The sequence below is a fragment of the Danio rerio genome, chromosome 4 (assembly GCF_052040795.2).
Source record: "Danio rerio strain M-AB ecotype USA chromosome 4, GRCz13ab, whole genome shotgun sequence".
Classification (NCBI taxonomy): Eukaryota; Metazoa; Chordata; class Actinopteri; order Cypriniformes; family Danionidae; genus Danio; species Danio rerio.
Window position 1 is genome coordinate 41,618,943 of NC_141024.2, and position 19,581 is coordinate 41,638,523.

Here is a 19,581-nt window from a genome sequence, read left to right on the forward strand (position 1 = left end):
CTTCATGTGCATAGCATGTGCACCGCTGGGAAAAAGGTAATGGTTCAGTTTCATTGCAATGGCTTTGGAGTTTTTGGCTGTCATTTGCTGGAGAATAGGGTTGAAGACACAGCAAATGCATTGAAGTGGAAGGTTTGATGTTTGTTGGAGTCGTTGATGCAATTGTTGGAGTTGTTTTGAAGTAGTAGTTGTTGTTGCTGCAGGTTTTTGTTGCTGCAGTTGTTGTTGCTGCAGTTGTTGTTGCTGCTGTAGATTGTAGCTTGTAAATTATAGCTAGTAGCTTGTAGATTATAGCTGGTAATTTGTAGATGGTAGCTGGTAGATTGTAGCTGGTAGGTGATAGCTGGTAGGTGATAGCTTGTAGATGCTTTGGTTGTCCATGCTGGTTTAGAGTAGGTTCTTCAACGGAGCCAGCTACGGTGAAGCAGCCTCTTCAAAACGAAGATAGCAATGGAATAAACCCCAGGGTATTTATAGTAGTTTAGGAGTCATCTGATTGGATCGTAGTGAATTGGATAATGCGGGTCAGCTGCTAGCAATCATAAGCACGTGATCCTCTCGAAATTTGTTTATACATAAACTTCACGTTGTGAGTTCGAGCCTCACATGGGGCAGCGTGCTAACTTTTGGTACATGGAAGCGCTTAGATGACTGGGTGGCATTTAGTAGAATTCTCACCTGCCGATTCCCGGCCAATGCAATTCCTGTTTTGTGTTACTACTCTTCCAGCTCTGGGTAACAGCCTTGCAGCAATCACACCCCACTAAGAGAGCAGTATGAGCATATCAGCTTTGGTGGTTCAGTGGTAGAATTCTCGCCTGCCATGCAAGAGACAAGGGTCTGATTCCTGGCCAATGCAATTAGTCTTTTGTGTTGCTACTCTTCCAGCTCTGGGTAACAGCCTTGCAGCAATCACACCCAACTAGGAAAGCAGTATGAGCATATCAGCATTGGTGGTTCAGAGGTAGAGTTCTCGCCTGCCACGCGGGAGACCTGAGTCCGATTCCCGGCCAATGCAATTCTATTTTTGTGTTGCTACTCTTCCAGCTCTGGGTAACAGCCTTGCAGCAATCACACCCCACTAGGACAGCAGTATGAGCATATCAGCATTGGTGGTTCAGTGGTAGAGATCTCGCCTCCCACGCAGGAGACCGTGGTCCAATTCCCGGCCAATGCAATTCCTATTTTGTATTGCTACTCTTCCAGCTCTGGGTAACAGCCTTGCAGCAACACACATCCCACTAGGGCTGCAGCATTAGCATATCAGCACTGGTGGTTCACTGGTAGAATTCTTTCCTGCTATGAGGGAGACCTGGGTTCCATTCCGGTTGATGCAATTGCTGTTTTGTGTGGCTCCTGTTACAACTCTGGTTGATGGATTTTTAGCACTCACATAACACAAAGGCAAAGAACAACATGGGTCAGCATTGGTGGTTCAGTGGTGGAATTCTCACTTGCCACGCTGGAGACCCGGGTCCGATTCCCGGCCAATGCAATTTCTGTTTTGTGTTGCTACTCTTTCAGCTCTGGGTAACAGCCTTGCAGCAATCACACCCAACTAGGACAACAGTATGAGCATATCAGCATTGGTGGTTCAGTGGTAGAATTCTCGCCTGCCACGCGGGAGACCCGGGTCCGATTCCCGGCCAATGCAATTCCTGTTTTGTGTTGCTACTCTTCCAGCTCTGGGTAACAGCCTTGCAGCAGTCACACCCCACTAGGGCAGCAATATAAGCATATCAGAATTGGTGGTTCAGTGGTAGAATCTTGCTTGCTACGCGGGAGACCTGGGTCCGATTCCTGGCCAATGCAAATCCTGTTTTGTGTTGCTACTCTTCCAGCTCTGGTTAACAGCCTTGCAGCAATCACACCCCATTAGGACAGCAGAATGAGCATATCAGCATTGGTGGTTCAGTCGTAGAGTTCTCGTCTGTGACGAGGGAGACCCGTGTCTGATTTCCAGCCAATGCAATTACTGTTTTGTGTTGCTACTCATCCAGCTCTGGGTAACAGCCTGGCAGCAATTACTCCCCTCTAGGACAGCTGTATGAGCATATCAGCATTGGTGGTTCAGTGGTAGAATTCTCGCTTGCCACGTGGGACACCTGGAGTCCAGTCCTGACTAATACAGAAGTGGTTGTATGTGGCTCCTGTTCCAGCTCTGGTTGATGGACTTTTAGCACTGACACAAAGGCAAGGAACAAGGTAGGTCAGCGTTGGTGGTTCAGTGGTAAACTTCCCGTTTGTGACGCGGGAGACCCGTGTCTGTTTTCTGGCCAATGCAAATCCTGTTTTGTGTTGCTACTCTTCCAGCTCTGGGTAACAGCCTTGCAGCAATCACACCCCAATAGGACAGCAGTAGGAACATGTCAGCATTGGTGGTTCAGTGGTAGAATTCTTGTCTGCCATGAGGGAGATCCGGGTTTGATTCCCTGCCAATGCGATTCCTTTTTTGGTTGCTACTCTTCCAGCTCTGGGTAACAGCTTTTTAGCAATCACACCCCACTAGGACAGCAGTATGACCATATCAGCATTGGTGGTTCACTGGTAGAATTCTTGCCTGCCAAGCGGGACACCCGGGTCCGATTCCTGGCCAATGCAAATCCTGTTTTGTGTTGCTACTCTTCCAGCTCTGGGTAACAGCCTTGCAGCAATCACACCCCAAAAGGACAACAGTATGAGCATATCAGCATTGGTGGTTCAGTGGTAGAATTCTCGCCTCCCACGCGGGAGACCCGGGTCCGATTCCCGGCCAATGCAATTCCTATTTTGTGTTGCTAATCTTCCAGCTCTGGGTAACAGCCTTGCAGCAATCACACAACACAAAGGCAAGAAACAGCATGGATCAGCATTCGTGCTTCAGTGGTAGAATTCTCGCCTGCCACGTGGGAGACCCAGGTCTCATTCTCAGCTAATGCAATTACTGTTTTGTGATGCTACTCTTCCAGCTCTGGGTAACAGCCTTGTAGCAATCAGACCCCACTATGGCAGCAATATGAGTATATCTGCATTGGTGGTTCAGTGGTAGAATTCTCGCCTACGATGCGGGACACATGAGCTCAATTCCCGTCTAGTGCAGTTGCTGTTTTGTGTGGCTCCTTTTTTAGCTGCATGTAACTGCCTTGCAGCACTGACTCCCCACAAGGGCAAAAGAACATTTGTGCCAGCATTGGTGGTTCAGTGGTAGAATTCTTGCCTCCCACGCGGGAGACCCGGGTCCGATTCCCGGCCAATGCAATTCCTATTTTGTGTTGCTAATCTTCCAGCTCTGGGTAACAGCCTTGCAGCAATCACACAACACAAAGGCAAGAAACAGCATGGATAAGCATTCGTGCTTCAGTGGTAGAATTCTCGCCTGCCACGTGGGAGACCCAGGTCTCATTCTCAGCTAATGCAATTACTGTTTTGTGATGCTACTCTTCCAGCTCTGGGTAACAGCCTTGTAGCAATCAGACCCCACTATGGCAGCAATATGAGTATATCTGCATTGGTGGTTCAGTGGTAGAATTCTCGCCTACGATGCGGGACACATGAGCTCAATTCCCGTCTAGTGCAGTTGCTGTTTTGTGTGGCTCCTTTTTTAGCTGCATGTAACTGCCTTGCAGCACTGACTCCCCACAAGGGCAAAAGAACATTTGTGCCAGCGTTGGTGTTTCAGTGGTAGAATTTTTGCCCGCCTTGTGGAAGACCTGGGTCTGATTGCCAGCCAATGCAGTTGCTGGTCTGTGTTGCTACTCTTCCAGCTGCATGTAACAGCATAGCAGCAATCACATCCCACTAGGGTAGGATAACATGTGTTTCAGCATTGATGGTTTAGGGCCCTATCATACGCGCGGCGCAAGAGTATTTTGCTAGTTTAAGCTTGACACAAGAGTTGTTTTGAGGCGTTGCGCTACGCTGTTTAAATAGCAAATGCATTAGCGCTCATATGTGCGCCCATAGGCGTTGTGGTCTAAAAAGGAAGGTGTTCTGAGGTGCACTGCTGGCGCGTTGCTATTTTGAGAAACTAAAATAGATTTTTCACTAGACCAAAACAAACCCGGTCTAAACTCCTGCGCAGAGTTGCACCTCGCTTACACACTGCTTAATACGCACAAGAGAGCAATAGGCAAATATCTTTACATATGAAAAAATTTTAATTTTAAGGATATATATATAGGATATAAAAAGAATAGATATAGGATATAAATATTAAGGATTAAAATATTACAAAACATATTATTTTCTAGCCTACATAAATATGAAAAATCACTGCTTTTATGTCTTCTTCATTTTGGGAGTCTTTTTCAGTTAATTCATAACAATTTGCTTTTATATAATGTTATTATTATTAGCAGTATTATTTATTATATCCATATTTATCTTTGTTTTATTAAAAACAAGCTTACATTTGCCCACCTGTCAGGTTTTAGACCATATGGGGCACAGCATGTGTTTTAGGATATAACTCAGGTTTTTGAACACACTTCGTTATTGTTGTTCATTTATTAGTTGCTGGAAATTAGAACTGAATTTAAAAATACTAATTGATGTCTGTGCGTAAAGGTTTCCATATCCAAGAGCGAAAGTGAAAGTAGATCATTTATCTCTCATTCTCACGCAGTAGATGCTCTGTTTAACAGTTTTCTGTTAAAAAAAAACTGTTAACTGTTTGCTTGTGAAATGCTCAGTTTTTCCACTTAGACTTACTTTACGTCCTGTAAATAGCAAATATGCTTATGGCGCGACACAGCTGGCTCTTAAAGGTAATGGGAGATGAGACTCTAATTGGTTTATTCTCAAAACACACCTATAACTCATTAAGAAAATAAACTCAACCCTTTTAGACCTTGCGCCTTGGCGCAAAACGGATTTTCCCATCCTTAAATGATCAAAAATGCGTTTGACACACCCTGAAAGCGTTTGCACGCTGCATTTTGCGCTCTGCGCATGGACCGTCAAAATAGAGCCCTTAGTGGTAGAAATCTCGCCTGCTATGTGGGTGACCCAGGTCAGATTCCCGGCCAATGCAGTTCCTTTTTTGTGTTGCTCCTCTTCTAGCTGTGTCTAACAGCCTTGCAGCACTCACGCCCCACTAGGGCAACAGCATAATTTTATCAGCGTTGGTGGTTCAGTGGTAGAATTCTCACCTGCCACGCGAGAGATCTGGGTACAGTTCTTAGCCAATGCAATTGCTGTTTTGTGTTGCTCCTCTTCCAGCTGTATGTACCAGCCTTAAAGCACCCACTCCCTAAAAAGGCAGGGGAACATGCATGACAGCAGTGGTGGTTCAGTGGTAGAATTCTCACCTCCCATGCGGGAGACGGGTCTGATACCCGGCCAATGCAGTTCCTGTTTTGTGTTGCTTCTCTTCCAGCTACATGTAACAGCCTTGCAGCACTCACACAACACCGATTCCCATTCAATGTAAGTCCTGTTTTGTGTTGCTACTCTTCCAGCTTTGGTTGATGGCCTTTTAGCAACATGGGCCAGCACTGGTGGTTCAGTGGTAGAATTCTCACCTGCCACGTGGGAGATGCGTGTCCGATTCCCGGCCAATGGCAAAATAATAAGCAGGTCAGCATTTGTGGATTCGTGTTGATTCCTGGCCAATGCAATTTGTGTTGCTCCCCTTCCAGCTGCATGTAACCACCTGGCAGCACTCAGAGCCCACAAGGGCAGGTGAACATGTGAGGCAGCATTGGTGGTTCAGTGGTTGAATTCTTGCCTCCCATGCAGGAGACCCGGGTTTGATTCTGGGCCAAAGCAGTTCATGTTTTGTGTTGCTCCTCTTCCAGCTGCATGTAACAGCCTTGCAGCACTCACACACCAAAAAGCCAAGGAAAGACATGTGTAAACATTGGTGGCTCAGTGGTAGAATTCTTGCCTGCTTATAGTCGTACCACCCTGGGAACAGTAGAGGACGCTAGTGAGCGATACAGGGAGTGAACAGCTGCAGTTCGGAGAAAGGGTCTCCTTCATTTTAGAATTTTTGTTTTGTGTTTGTTTGTGTTGTTTTTGTGGAGTGAAATAGAGTCTATTTTATTTTATTTTTTTAAACCACCTGAGAGCAGCATCTTGCTAACTGGAGGGTGTTTTTTTTTTTTTTTGCACTTTTCCTGGGCATAAAATGGACGGTTCTGTGGCAAACGAAACTGGGCTGGATGCAGACACTTTCTTGGCAAATGAAACTAGACTGAATGGAGGGACAAGAATGGTTAACGACAATGGACTGGACGATAGACAACGAGCTGGACAAAGGAAAAACTTGGTGGAAAAAAATATTTAAAAGAAGTAACAGTAATAGTGAATGCCGAAGAAGTAAATGAGGTAAGAGCTGTGGACATCATTAAAGCAGTTACAGACTAGTGTGGTCATGGGAAGATTCTGGCGTTGAGACTGAGGCAAGGAAAAGAGTTTGAACTATGGAAAAGCAAGAAACGTGAGGAATTGATCTATGAACTGTTGATTAAGGAAATTAACTGTTAAAATCAAAAAGCTGCAAAACAGGGATTATGTTGTTTCTTTCATGCACCTGCCAGTCTATCTTGATGAAAGAGACATTTTAGAAAAATTAGAAGGATGGGAAGTTTATCCCATATCAAAAATAAAAAGAAGAGTTTACACAGGCACTGACATTGAGGACGGATCAAGGTTGTTTTAAATGGTTTAAAGTGAAAGATGCCCAAAGAGGATATTATTTTATGAAGAATGTTTATTTTAATGTATTTGTTTTGTGAAATTTCTGGAGTTTTTAAATTTTAATGTAATGTGATGATGTTTTAAATAAAAAAAATAAAACAAAAAAAGCACATTTTAATGGATTGCGCTGATTTTAAGTGCTATAAAGGTGAAGAAAGGGACACTTTGCAAGGAATTGTAATAATGTCAAATGTCCAGAATTTAAACAATTTTTAAACAAGTGTGAATGTTGGATGGAAGGAGAGGAAGGAGGGGGAGCAAAACAAGAGGACGGACAGGTGCATGAAAGAAACAAGGAAGAAGAAGATTTAAAAACAAGGGTTATGTAGGAGGAAACAAACAACATAAGGGAAGAGAGAGGAAAAAATGTGAACGAAAAACAGACGTCAGAACAAGAACAGTGGACACAAATGGAAATAACTGACAGTTTTAAAAACTTTTTAAATATGGTGGAAAACGATGAACAAAATAAGACTGATCAAGCCGAAGAAATGGAAAGTAATGGAGAAAAACTGACAGATTATGTAGAGAAGAACAAAGTGGAAAGAGGACTAATAAGAAGAAGAACAATGAAGGTAAAACCAAATGTGGACAGTGCAAGAAAAAAGATGTTGACAAAGGTGCGAGTAAAAAATGTAAATAGGTATGAAGTGTTAAGAGGGCTGGAAGTGAGGTGGATTTTGTGCTCTTTGGAGTGTGAAGTTAATCTATATATTCAAATTGTATGTGTATAATCTGCTTGTAGACTTGCATACCATTAAAAGAATGTAGAAAAGGTCATAAAAAGAAGTGGATGAGAAGAGAGCGGGACAAAGCCTGAGTAAACAACTAATGTGTCTCAGGAAATGGATAAGAATAGAGCAACACATGTGTAAACAGATGACAGAGGTGGAATTTGGAGTCAAGGGTTAAACTAGGGGGGTCTTGTGTGATATATGTAGAAATAAAGGAAAAACAGATGACAGAGGTGGAATTTGGAGTCAAGGGTTAAACTAGGAGGGATCTTGTGTAATATATGGAGAACAAAGGAAAACAACGGATGTAAAGGGGTATTTAGGTAAGGCCAGGGCATGAGTGGGACAGAACTTTTCAGACAGGGATGCTACTGGGGGTCTCCTGAAAATTCTCCTTTGTTGTCGACAATAAAGTATATTCTTCTGATATTCATAACCTCCAGACTGAGTTTGAGTTAGTAAGAGAAAAACCAAGAAAACCACTACAGAAGAAGATGATGAGAAATAATGTTTTTGTAACCATTTTATTTATTTTTAACATGAATTTAATTTGTGTTTCTTTTATGGAAGGGGCTGTTAGTTGAGTGACAAAAATTGGTATGCAGATGTAGAGGATGAGACTAAAAATAATGGGTGGTTTTAATATTTTAATATCTTTCATAATGTTTTTAAACATTTTATTATGGAATGCAAGCGGTTTATTGAATGTGGAGAAATTTAAAAAAATGTTGGTGTTATGTAAAGAAGCTGATGTGATTGTTTTGCAAGAAACAAATTGGAAAAAGTTAAGTTTAAAATGGTTCAAAGTAAATGGGATGGTCAAATATATTTTAACAGTGGAGAGGATAAAGTAGGTTGTGGAGTAGTGATTTTAATAAAAAGAGGTATATATGAAAAAGAAAAAGTAATATTTGATGATGGAGTTGGGAAATGCATGGCGATGAAATTAGAAAAAGGTGAAGATAATTTCATAATTTATAATATTCATGCATCTAATAATTAGATCTGGAGAGTAAGATGGTATATAGAAAAGACAAGGGGAGGGAGGAGCTACTGAAAATGATGACAATGTAATTTAATAGATGTGTGGAGAGAGAGAAATAAGACAAAGAGGGAATTTTCAAGAATGCAACTGGTTTTAAATGAGGTTAAGTAGGATTGGTTATATGTTATGTAATGTAGAAATGAAAGACTATATCAAAAGTGTATTTTACAAAAACCTTGGAACAATTTTAAAACATGAGACATACAAAGTAAAATTAAACAAATAATTTTAAACAGTGAATTGGATAGAATGTATAGAGAAGATAAAAGAAAATGGTGGGACAACATGAAGTTAGACATAAAAAATGTTCAATAAAATATTGTAAAATTTTAAAAATAATGGTTAAAAGAGTTAAAAATAATACAGAAATTCAAATAAGAAGGGAATTAGAAGATGAAATAAAAAGACTGCAAATAGATCAAAATAAAGAGATTGGGAAATTCATATATTTACAAGAACAACTAAAATAGATGGAAAATGAAAAATGCAGAGGGGCTATAATTAGAAGCAAAGTACACTGTTGAAGGAGATCTTAGTTCTTAAAAAACTTTAAAAAAAGACTTGACAGAAAGCAGACTTAATGAAAGAGGTGTTGGATAAAAATGGAGAATTAAAACAAGGAACTGAGGAAATTTTAATAGCTGTTAAACATTTCTATGAACATGTTTAAGAGACAAGGAATTATAAAGGTTGATAAACAGTTTCTTTCAAATCAAATAAAAGCAAAAGTTTCAGAAGAAGATACATTTTTTGTGATGCAGGAATAACAGAAGTAGAAATTGATGCAGCAATAGGACAGTTAGCTACGGAGAGGAGTCCAGGCATAGATGGTTTAAACAATGAGTTTTATAAGAATTTTAGAGAAATTATAGTACCAGTTTTAAAAGAAGTATATGATGAGGTTTTTAACAAAAAAGAATTAAGTGAAAGAATGAAGACAGGAATGATTAAAATGATACACAAAAGAAGAAGTCCTTCAGATCTAAAGAATTATAGGCCCTTAACAATGCTAAATACAGATTTTTAAATTTTAGCAAAGGTTTTAGCAAACAGACTTAGGAAAATATTACCTAAAATTACAAGCACTACACAGGCATATGGAGTAGAGGGGAGGGACATAATAGACACAGTTCAAAGTATAAGAGATACATGAGCATGCGGTTGGGTCTCCGGGCCTGCAGCTTCATAATATTGGCTTCATGTCAGTCCAGCAGGTGGCGGTAAAGCACATTTAAGTTTGACAACCGCCAAAATACTGAAGAAGATGTTGACAAACCGAAAGAGTCAAAAAAATGTGTTCCTGCTGCACAAGAGCGTCTGTACTTCTGCATGTGAGTTTAACACTTCTACATTACGCTGATTTGTGGAGATGATGAAGGGGGTTTAGATTAGTGGTGGGTAAAGCGAGGCTTCGTGAAACACTGAAACAGTCGAAGCAAATGTGTCGAAGCTTCGAAACGTTTCGAAACCCCACTCTACAGTGACATCTAGTGGTCATTTTTTGATGTATTGCACTGAAACAGCTTCAGCAAAGAACAGTTGAACAAATTGAGGAATTACACCCAACTTTGTATGTATGCTCCTTCAAGTAACATAGTATAGTGGTTAAAGAGTCAGTCTTCCATGCAGGGTTAGTAGGTTTTGAGGTCAGGCTGTCACAGTTGTTTTGAAATGCTTTAATACCAATTGGTAATGCTTTGCTCTTGTATCGTTTTGTTTCAACATTGGTCTGATATCCGATTGAACAATTTGTGAATAAATATGTCGTTTTTGTCTTAAAACAAGGTTGTTGCTAGAGCAAAAACGGTGGCCTGAAGTTATCAAGAATTATTTATAGTATTCATTAAATTTCCCATTTATTGTATTTTATTAATGTCTACCCAAACCCTAAACCCAACCATACTGTAAAAATATTTATTATTGTTTTACAGTGTTACAAAAATGATGCTAAATTGATGGCGTAACTGCAGCTGTATCCTATTTAGGCTACACAAAACAGAAACATGATTAAAATACATAAAACCATGATTTCAGAGTATTTGTACAAGTCGGGATTCGAACCCAAAACATCATGCAAAGCATAGAATCAATTAGCAAACTCACAGTCCTCTAAGCCATATGAGACAGAGATCATTTGATGATCTTGGCAATCAAATGAGGATTCGCCAGGTCTCGAAACGTTTCTAAGCTGATCGATGCTTTGAATCGCTTTAGTCACGTGACTAGGTGTTTCGAAACACTTTAGTCACGTGACTTGGGTGCTTCGAATCATGCTTCGGTGCAGTGTTTCGAAACACTTGCACTTCCGGATCTCGACACTGTGTCGAAACATCAGTTTCACGTCAGCCATCCCTAGTTTAGATGTGTGAGTGTGATTTAAATGTCTGATCCTGAAGATCAAATCCTCAAACTTTGGTTAAACACTGTGTCAAAACAGTCATTTAAACACTGTATAAAACACACAAAACCAGTTTTACACACTTGAACGTGTTTGTGCTTCTCTATATCAGTCTTACACGATGATTTCAGATCATTCAGCACAAAATCAACTTTAAACTGAGAGAGAGAGAGAGAGAGAGAGAGAGAGAGAGAGAGAGTCTTGAAAGTGAAAGCAGAGCTTCCGTTAACAGGAAGATGCGGATTGAGGTAAAGCTGGTTTTATATTCACACATTCAAACTTTCCCCCTAATAATATAATTTCTTTAAAGTATTATTTGCAAACTGCAAACAGTGAAATCATATTAGCAGCTAATGACTATCAAAGTACAACATTGTTCACAGTCAAATAAACAGTGTTGAAGTTGTTTTCAAGTCATAATCGAATATTCAAAGTAACATGGTAAATAATATAGAGACTTCTAAATGAACGAATGTGTGAATATAAAACCAACTTTACCTCTATAAGCTGGTTTATATTCGCACTTTCGTCCAGTGACAGCTCCATACACTGTTTACCGTGGTACTTTGACCATTCAGACTAAAATCACATGCAAGTACGACTTTAAAACATTAGCATTGTTTAATTGACCGTGAACAGTCTTGTACATTTTGATAGTGATCACCTGCTAATATGATCTCGCTATTTACAAGACTTTTCTGAAATGATCTTATTAAGGAGAAAGTCTGAATGTGTGAATATAAAACCAACTTTACCTCAATTATTGATGTTCCTTGAACTGCATTTAACTGTTTTAGTGCTAACTAACTACTAACTAAGCTAATAAATAAATAAATAGCTGGCTTTTACGGAAGTTGTTGTGACAGACATACTGTATAGTATGCACGTATCAAATGTGAAATATCTGAGGTGGGACATTATAAAACACTTAACATAAAAAAAATAAATAAAAATTAACATACCAAAACATCTACCAGAGAAACCTAAACTTCTGTCAAACTTTTCTTGTAATTCATCCTACTGTTGAAAAAACGAGTCCCAATTGTCCAGATAAAGGGAAAAAAACTCACGTTAAGCGTTTTCTCCCCATTGAAGTCCATTATAAGGAAAAGGCAGGGCCGGCCCTGTACATTTGGGGGCCCTTAACAAAATCATTTTGGGGTCCTACCTCGCTCTAAACAGTGGAGTATTGCCATTGCAAACCAGCCCACAATGATTATATTGCTTTTTAAGGACAATCAATGAAACAGAAAAGTAAAGCTTAATTTCTTCTACTTAATAACTGTCTGAATGACTTGGACATTTTACAACAGCGCTGTTTCTGTCAACTAGCAGCTTAACAAATGAAGAATTAAACTTATTATCTTTAATAAAGGGAGCAGTGATTCCTACTTTGCATGCTTCTGGAGTGTTTATAACATATTTCATTAATTTAGCAAACAGACTGAAGCCTCTATAAAAGATTCTAGCTTGAGTTTTTTATTTTTATTTATTAATTCCAAAAGTAAAAACCCTGCAATGAAAGACAGCGAGCAATAAATAGCCAAAACTGAAAATGCATTACTTAGTAAAAAAATATACATTAAAAACTCAAGAAAACAACAACCAAACAATTAACATTAATGCAAAGATTGATCCATAAATAATCAAATCAATAAGTAAATAATGATACATATTAATATAAAAACAGAGAAAAAGGGAAGCAACAAATACTGGGTTAATATTAAAACCCAAACTTTATTATTCCCTTTAGTCTCTTTCCCTGTTCCTTACATTTAAGATGCAGTGTTCAGAGCTTATATTAAACTATAATTAATTCAATTAGCCGGCAGCTAGCTCTCTGCAACTCTCACATGGTCACTCACTGAAGCTGAGCAAGGCTGTGCCCGGTCTGTACCTAGATGGTAGACCACATGGGAAAGCTGGGTTGCTGCTGGAAGTGCTGTTAGTGAGACCAGCAGTGGGGGGTAAACCTGTGGTCTGAGCTTTTTTTCTACGTTAAGCATTTTATAATGTCCCTCTGAGGTGTCAGATCAGGGGTTAAACGAACACAGGGTTCAACTCTTAAGGGGCTCTATTTTGACGGTCAATGCGCAAAGCGCAGGGCGCAAATGCTTTCTGGATGTGTCAGAATCCATGTTTGCTAATTTAAAAACAGGAAAATCCGCTTTGTGCTGTGGCGCATTGCCTAAAAGGGTTGAGTTTTTTCTTAATGAGTTATAGGTGTGTTTTGAGAATAAACCAATCAGAGTCTCATCTCCCATTACCTTTAAGAGCCAGCTGCGTCATGCTATAAACGCATTTGCTATTTACAGGACGTAAAGTAAGTCTAAGTGGAAAAACTGAGCATTTCACTAGCAAACAGTTAACAGTTAACAGTTTTTTAACAGAAAACAGTTAAACAGAGCATCTACTGCGCAGGGATGAGAGATAATCTATCTACTTTTACTTTCGCTCTTGGATAGGGAAACCTTTACGCACAGACATCAATTAGCATATTAAAAATTAATTTAGTTTGTTTAGCGCAAAGATTTGTTTCAAAACTATTTCTAAATTCAGTTCTAATTTCCAGCAAATTAATAAATGAACAACAATAACGAAGTGTGCTCAAAATACTGAGTTATATCCTAAAACACATGCTGTGCCCCATATGGTCTAAAACCTGACAGGTGGGCAAATCTAAGCTTGTTTTTAATAAAACAAATATAAATATGGATATAATAAATAACACTGCTAATAATAATAACATTATACAAAAGCAAATTGTTATGAATGAACTGAAAAAGCCTCCCGAGATGAAGAAGACATCAAAGCAGTGATTTTTCATATTTATGTAGGCTAGAAAATAATATGTTTTGTAATATTTTAATCCTATATATTTATATTCTATATCTATTCTTATTATATCCTATATATATCCTTAATATTTTATTTTTTCATGTGTAAAAATATTTGCGTATTGCTCTACATCTTGTGTGTATTAAGCAGTGTGTAAGCTCTGCGCAACTCTGCGCCGGAGTTTAGACCGGGTTTGTTTTTGTCTAATGAAAAATCTATTATAGTTTCTCAAAATAGCGACGCGCCAGCGGTCCGCCTCAGAACTCCTTCCTTTTTAGACCAGAACGCCTATGAGCACACATATGAGCGCTAATGCATTGGCTATTTAAACAGCGTAGCGCAACGCCTCAAAATGACTCTTGCACCAAGCTGAAAATAGCAAAAGCCTATTGCGCCGCGCCTTGCGCTACATTGCGCCGGGTGTATGATAGGGCCCTAAAGATTTTTCCTACTGGGCCAGGGATTCAGATGCTTACTTGCCCTGCCAAAATTTTCACCGGCCCCACAAATAAAAACAAAGTTAAAAGCTCTAATCTCTTAGCCACGTATTTTAAAGGATGTATCAAAAGCCAAACATACAGTTAAAGTCAGAATTATTCGCCCCCTGATTAATTTTTTCTGTTTAACGGAGAGCAGATTTCTCCAGCACATTTCTAATCATAATAGTTTTAATAACTCATCTCTAATAACTGATTTATTTTCTCTTTGTCATGATGACAGTGAATAATATTAGACTAGATATTCTTCAAGACACTTCTTTACAGCTTAAAGTCACATTTAAAGGCTTCACTAGGTTAATTAGGCAGGTTAGGGTAATTAGTATTAGAATATTAATCAATTCCATGCGTGATCAATAAAAAAGGTCAGGAGAGGTTTTTCTTCAATGTCAAAAATTGTAACAATTTATTGGATACAAATAAATAGTTCGATTCTCAGTATTCTGTTGTCCTCAATGCAACGCAGAAGTTACATTAAGGAGGTGCGCAACAACTTTCTTTTCTTGACTTCAACTTATATAGGCAGCTGATATTAACAGGTGAAGTTTAGTGAAATTCTTCATTTGTCAATCATTGTCCAGTCCTCCCTTGGCCGCACCCCAGACATAAGTCCTCTTTTTCTACCAATTCTCTGCACAGCAATAAAAGCATAACACTTTCTGTGCTCTGTGTTCAGCTTTAACACCTTTCTTCAGACAGGAAGTTTCTGCAGAGCTGAATTTATTTTTGGACCTGTGTGTATCTACTTCTGCAGAAATGCTAGTTAGGATGCACAGCATCTCACACACATCAGCAGAAGTTCAGTTAATATATGACCCGACCAATACCAATAATTGTTTGCTCAGGTATTGACTCTGTTTTTACACCATTATTTCAACACTTTCTCTGAAGAACAAAGGCCAACAACAATGCACTTATTTGTGTTGCTATTGCCTGATCAAATGATGGACAAAGCTTCAGTTTACAGCTTCAGCAAATGTGTTTAGATCATTCTAGATTACAGACAGCTCGATCTGGGGTCATATTTACCAGAGCTCAATGTGTGTCATGTTTACCCATGATTCCTGTGTTTCAGACCTGATCAGACAGACCTTCAGCCAAAAATTTGTTTGTGCTGAATTAAACTGAACAAACCAATAAAACTCTTAAAGGAGACTGAAGTTTGTCCTGCAGTTTATTCCTCTGGTGTGTTTGTGTTTAGATTATCCACCACATCATCATCTGCACAAAAGTATGCTGTCTTGTACATTATTGCTCACACATGGACTGTTTCAGTATTCATCAGGATGTTTTTATTATACTTTCACAACACTTTACAGGCACAATAATTAAGAAACACAAGAACAGTGTTATATCATTATCTTAAATTCTTCTGTCTTCATCCATACTCCTGATAAGGACAAATATCTGACCATTAAACTGCTGTTTGTAACTTTAATAATGCATCTGAAATTACTCTGGCAGTAAAATATCCTCTTGTTCATATAAAGTTAGACCAGGTTGTGACACTCATTTTCCTCTGGTGTGTTTGTGTGTTCAGTGTGAGATCAGAATCATGTGTGTCCAGCTCTGTGACTCTGAAGAGTGACTGCTCTAAAGGTTATCCACCAGACCTCAGTGAGGAAACACCATCATCTGCTCAAAACTATTCAGGGTTTTACTTTATTGCTCACACATGGACTGTTTCAAACATGTTATTGTGAACCAACATTACAGTAAAGAGATCCATTTCTGAATGACTTTAGTGGCTCATTAAGACATTTACAGACTCCTGGTGACAGATCTAGTTTTCTACTCTGAGTATTTTCAGTAAATCATCATTTCATATTTCCATGTCAATTTAACACATACATATATGGATTATTCACTTCAATTCAAATTCTTCATCATCGTTTCCTCACTATTAGAATATAAAAGATGTTTACAGCCAAAACTGTTCAGTAAATGTGTCTGAATACAGATTTGAAAAATAATCATAGCTGCTGTAGCTTAAGGCTTTTGTGTAATAATAAACAGTAAATCAAATATTTCTTTTAAAAAATATTTGTATCCACAGCTACTTTCTGAAGTCTTGTAAATGAATGAAGTTTCTTTATAAACTAATGTCGAGAGGATCACATCTTATGTTTGCTCGCAGCTGCCCTGCATTATCCAATTCACGATTTACCAATCAGAAGATTCCTAGTCCACTGTAAGTGCCCTAGGTTTCATATCACAGCCATCTTTCTTTTGAAGAATCCCCCCTTCCACCCCAACTCATCTTTCTTTTCTAGATGGGTGGCACGGTGGCCCAGTGGTTAGCACTGTTGCCTCACAGCAAGAACGTCTTTGGTTCTGGTCAATGACAAAACCAGCAGACATTTCTGTGCGGAGTTTACACCTTCTCCCCAGGCTCACGTGGGTTTCCCCCGGGTTCCCTGGTTTCCTCCCATCGTCCAAAAACATGCAGCTTAAGTGATTTGACTAATCCAAATCGGCACAACACACATGCTCCTAGTAAGTAGTTATCTCTTAAAAGCAATCACTATCTGTTCATTAGCTACTACACCAGGGGAGTTCTCCAGATCTACCTGAGCTCAAACTCCCCTCTCGCCTTGCAACAGGAGGGAGCCCCGGGCTCGAGGATCTTATGAGCTCAGGGCTCTCTCCCGGGGCGGCATGCCAAACAAGCTTTATAATCAATCATCAGCTAAGTGTGAACTCTTGAAGCATGTATGGGTATTTCCCCAGTACTGGGTTGCAGCTGGAATGACATTCACTGTGTAAAACATATGCTGGAATAGTTAATTCTGCTGTGGTGACGCCTGATAAATAAAAGAATAGTGCCGTAGGCAAATGAATGACTGAATATCTGTATGTGTTTGCCTGTAAATGTGTAATTACAGTAGTTTTATCTGTTAACAGTGTTGAATATGAGTCACGCAGATTCAGGAGACGAGACTCACAGGAGACACAAGAGCTTCACAGACAATCTCCACTTTAGTACCTAATGCTAAGATTGAATTTAAATCTTAATCATAAAATTCTTCCTCATTCGCTAAGTATTTGTCTCTCCTACTTAGGGTGACCAAACCCTTAATACATTTATACAAACAAAACTGCTTTAAAAATGGTCTGTCCCTCGAGCATCCGCCTGTTGTATGTAGCTTTAGCCTGCTAGCGCCGCTGGTCAGCTAAAGCTACCGACCTCTTTTACCATACACTTTTGACTTACTGGCTTTGCTCTTTACCCCGTAAAATGTCGCTTCCGTCTCTGTCCTTGTGTGCAGGAGAAGCATCGATGGAGGCGTTGGAGCTGGAAGAAGTGGAGTCCTAGATCCGGTCGCTGCTGGTGAGATGGTCGCGGCTGCAGGAACAACTGCTTGTTGTCCCTAATGCTAAGGCCGTCTCATCACCTAAGGTACGTGGAAATTACAACCACATCATTCCCTCTACCTCAACCCCGCGTCCTTCTCTGTCCAGGCCCAGCGCACCCAGGGCGCGGCTCAGCCAGGCGTCGTTCACGCCGACACCCGGCTACCACGGCGCCTGGGTGCAGCCGCGCAAGGTGCTTCCCAGATCTCGGGGCAGAACGTCTCGTCCCGTGTTCGAGATCTCCACGGAGAACCGCTTCTCCCCTCTCCGCGAGTCGGGTCCCGATGTGGCCATTATCGGTGACTCGATCGTTCGTCACGTCCGTGCCGCCTCCTCAAAAGGTAATAAAGTACGTACTTTCTGCTTTCCTGGTGCCCGTGTGAGAAATATTTCTACACAGATTCCAACCATCCTGGGCGCTGCCGAGAGCCCTGGTGCCGTTGTCCTCCACGTGGGGACAAACGACACCGGGCTCCGGCAGTCGGAGATCCTGAAGAAGGACTTCAGGAGCCTGATCGAGACGGTTCGACGCACCTCGCCCGCCACGCAAATCATCGTTTCTGGGCCGCTTCCTACCTACCGCCGAGGAAATGAAAGGTTCAGTAGACTTTTAGCTCTGAATGAATGGCTAATAACATGGTGTAAAGAACAGAAATCGCTCTTTGCTAATAACTGGAATCTTTTCTGGGAGCGTCCTAGGCTCTTCCGTCCTGACGGCCTGCACCCCAGTCGAGCCGGAGCTGAACTCCTGTCGGACAACATCTCCAGAATACTTCGCACCATCTGACTAGCAGGTAAAAATTCACAAAATTCACATTATAGCCACCTAGACTCTTGTTCACCCCACTTAAACATCAGTAACGCATATCTGGCGAATCCTATAGAGACTGTGTCTGTTCCTCGTATTATTAGATTAAGAAATAAACGTACTGTGTGCTCCAGAAAAAATCTAGTAAGAATCAAACCAGAAAAACCAGTAGAAAGTGAAAATACAAATTTCGTAAAACTTGGTCTCCTAAACATCAGGTCACTTGCACCTAAAGCTCTTATCATTAATGAAATAATAACAGAAAACAATCTTAATGCACTCTGTCTCACTGAAACCTGGCTGAAACAAAATGACTATATTAGCTTAAATGAAGCAACTCCTCCAGGATTCTTATATAAACATGAGGCTCGTCAAACTGGTCGTGGTGGTGGAGTTGCATCAATCTTTAGTGATTTCCTTAATATTAAACAGAGAAACGGACTTATGTTTAGCTCCTTTGAAGTATTATCGCTTAATGTTCAGTTTTAAATACTATGCAAAAACCTATGTTATCTCTCGCTTTAATCACCATATATAGACCCCCAGGACCCTATGTCAAATTTCTAAAAGAATTTTCTGATTTTATTTCTGACTTACTAGTCAAAACTGATAAAATGCTAATTGTAGGTGACTTTAACATCCACATAGATGACGCTAATGATAAATTAGGGCTCGCGTTTATGGATTTAATACACTCACTTGGGATAAAGCAAAACGTTGTGGGTCCAACCCATCGCTTAAAGCATACATTAGATCTAATTCTGTCTTATGGAATCAAGGTTATTGACGTAGACATTATACCACAAAGGGATGATATTACAGATCACTACCTCTTACTATATAAGCTGTGTTTACCTGAAATCAGCAAACCCGCTCCAATACTCCGCCCTAGTAGAACTATTGTTCCGTCAAATAAAGATGAATTTATAAAATAACTTAGCTGATCTTTCTTTATTTCGTAATCAGTGTAACTGTGATTTATCCTGTATGTCACTGATGACCTTGTGGGTATTACAAACTCAATAAAAAGAGAACACACTCTGTTTCCGCATCTCTCTCTCTGCAGAAACTGTTGTTGATGTATGACTGTGTGACCTTCTTTGCAAAGAATAAAACTTTAAAAGACACTTTGGGTAAGAATTTGTCTTATTGACCACTGAGAGAGCCCCCTTAAAGAAAATTGCCACTACACTTATCTTCTTGTGTGTCTGTTTTTCATCTGACTG

The 19,581-nt window shown here is 39.9% G+C and overlaps 3 protein-coding genes and 3 non-coding genes across 6 annotated transcripts in view; 5 read left to right on the forward strand and 1 right to left on the reverse strand.

Moving 5' to 3' along the window:
- Positions 1-19,581, reverse strand: part of LOC148680782 (NACHT, LRR and PYD domains-containing protein 3-like) — a 463,735-nt gene that overhangs the window by 47,436 nt on the left and 396,718 nt on the right. The gene's annotated exons all lie outside the window — the stretch shown is intronic.
- On the forward strand, positions 1,584-1,654 carry trnag-gcc (transfer RNA glycine (anticodon GCC)). Its single transcript has one exon. It is a non-coding gene; the product is annotated as a tRNA-Gly (tRNA).
- On the forward strand, positions 2,690-2,760 carry trnag-ccc (transfer RNA glycine (anticodon CCC)). Its single transcript has one exon. It is a non-coding gene; the product is annotated as a tRNA-Gly (tRNA).
- Positions 3,167-3,237, forward strand: trnag-ccc (transfer RNA glycine (anticodon CCC)). Its single transcript has one exon. It is a non-coding gene; the product is annotated as a tRNA-Gly (tRNA).
- The window catches only part of LOC148680790 (uncharacterized), a 796,717-nt gene continuing 784,913 nt past the window's right edge, over positions 7,778-19,581 (forward strand). The window contains exon 1 of the mRNA XM_088650419.1: positions 7,778-9,791. The gene's annotated coding sequence lies outside the window, so the exon portion shown is untranslated. The remainder of the gene's footprint in view (positions 9,792-19,581) is intronic.
- On the forward strand, positions 11,095-19,520 carry LOC148680791 (uncharacterized). The gene is made up of 3 exons (XM_088649880.1): positions 11,095-11,106; positions 17,510-18,341; positions 19,422-19,520. Exons 1-2 carry the CDS (start codon positions 11,095-11,097, stop codon positions 18,332-18,334), a joined length of 837 nt encoding a protein of 278 aa, XP_088506006.1. The 3' UTR covers positions 18,335-18,341; positions 19,422-19,520.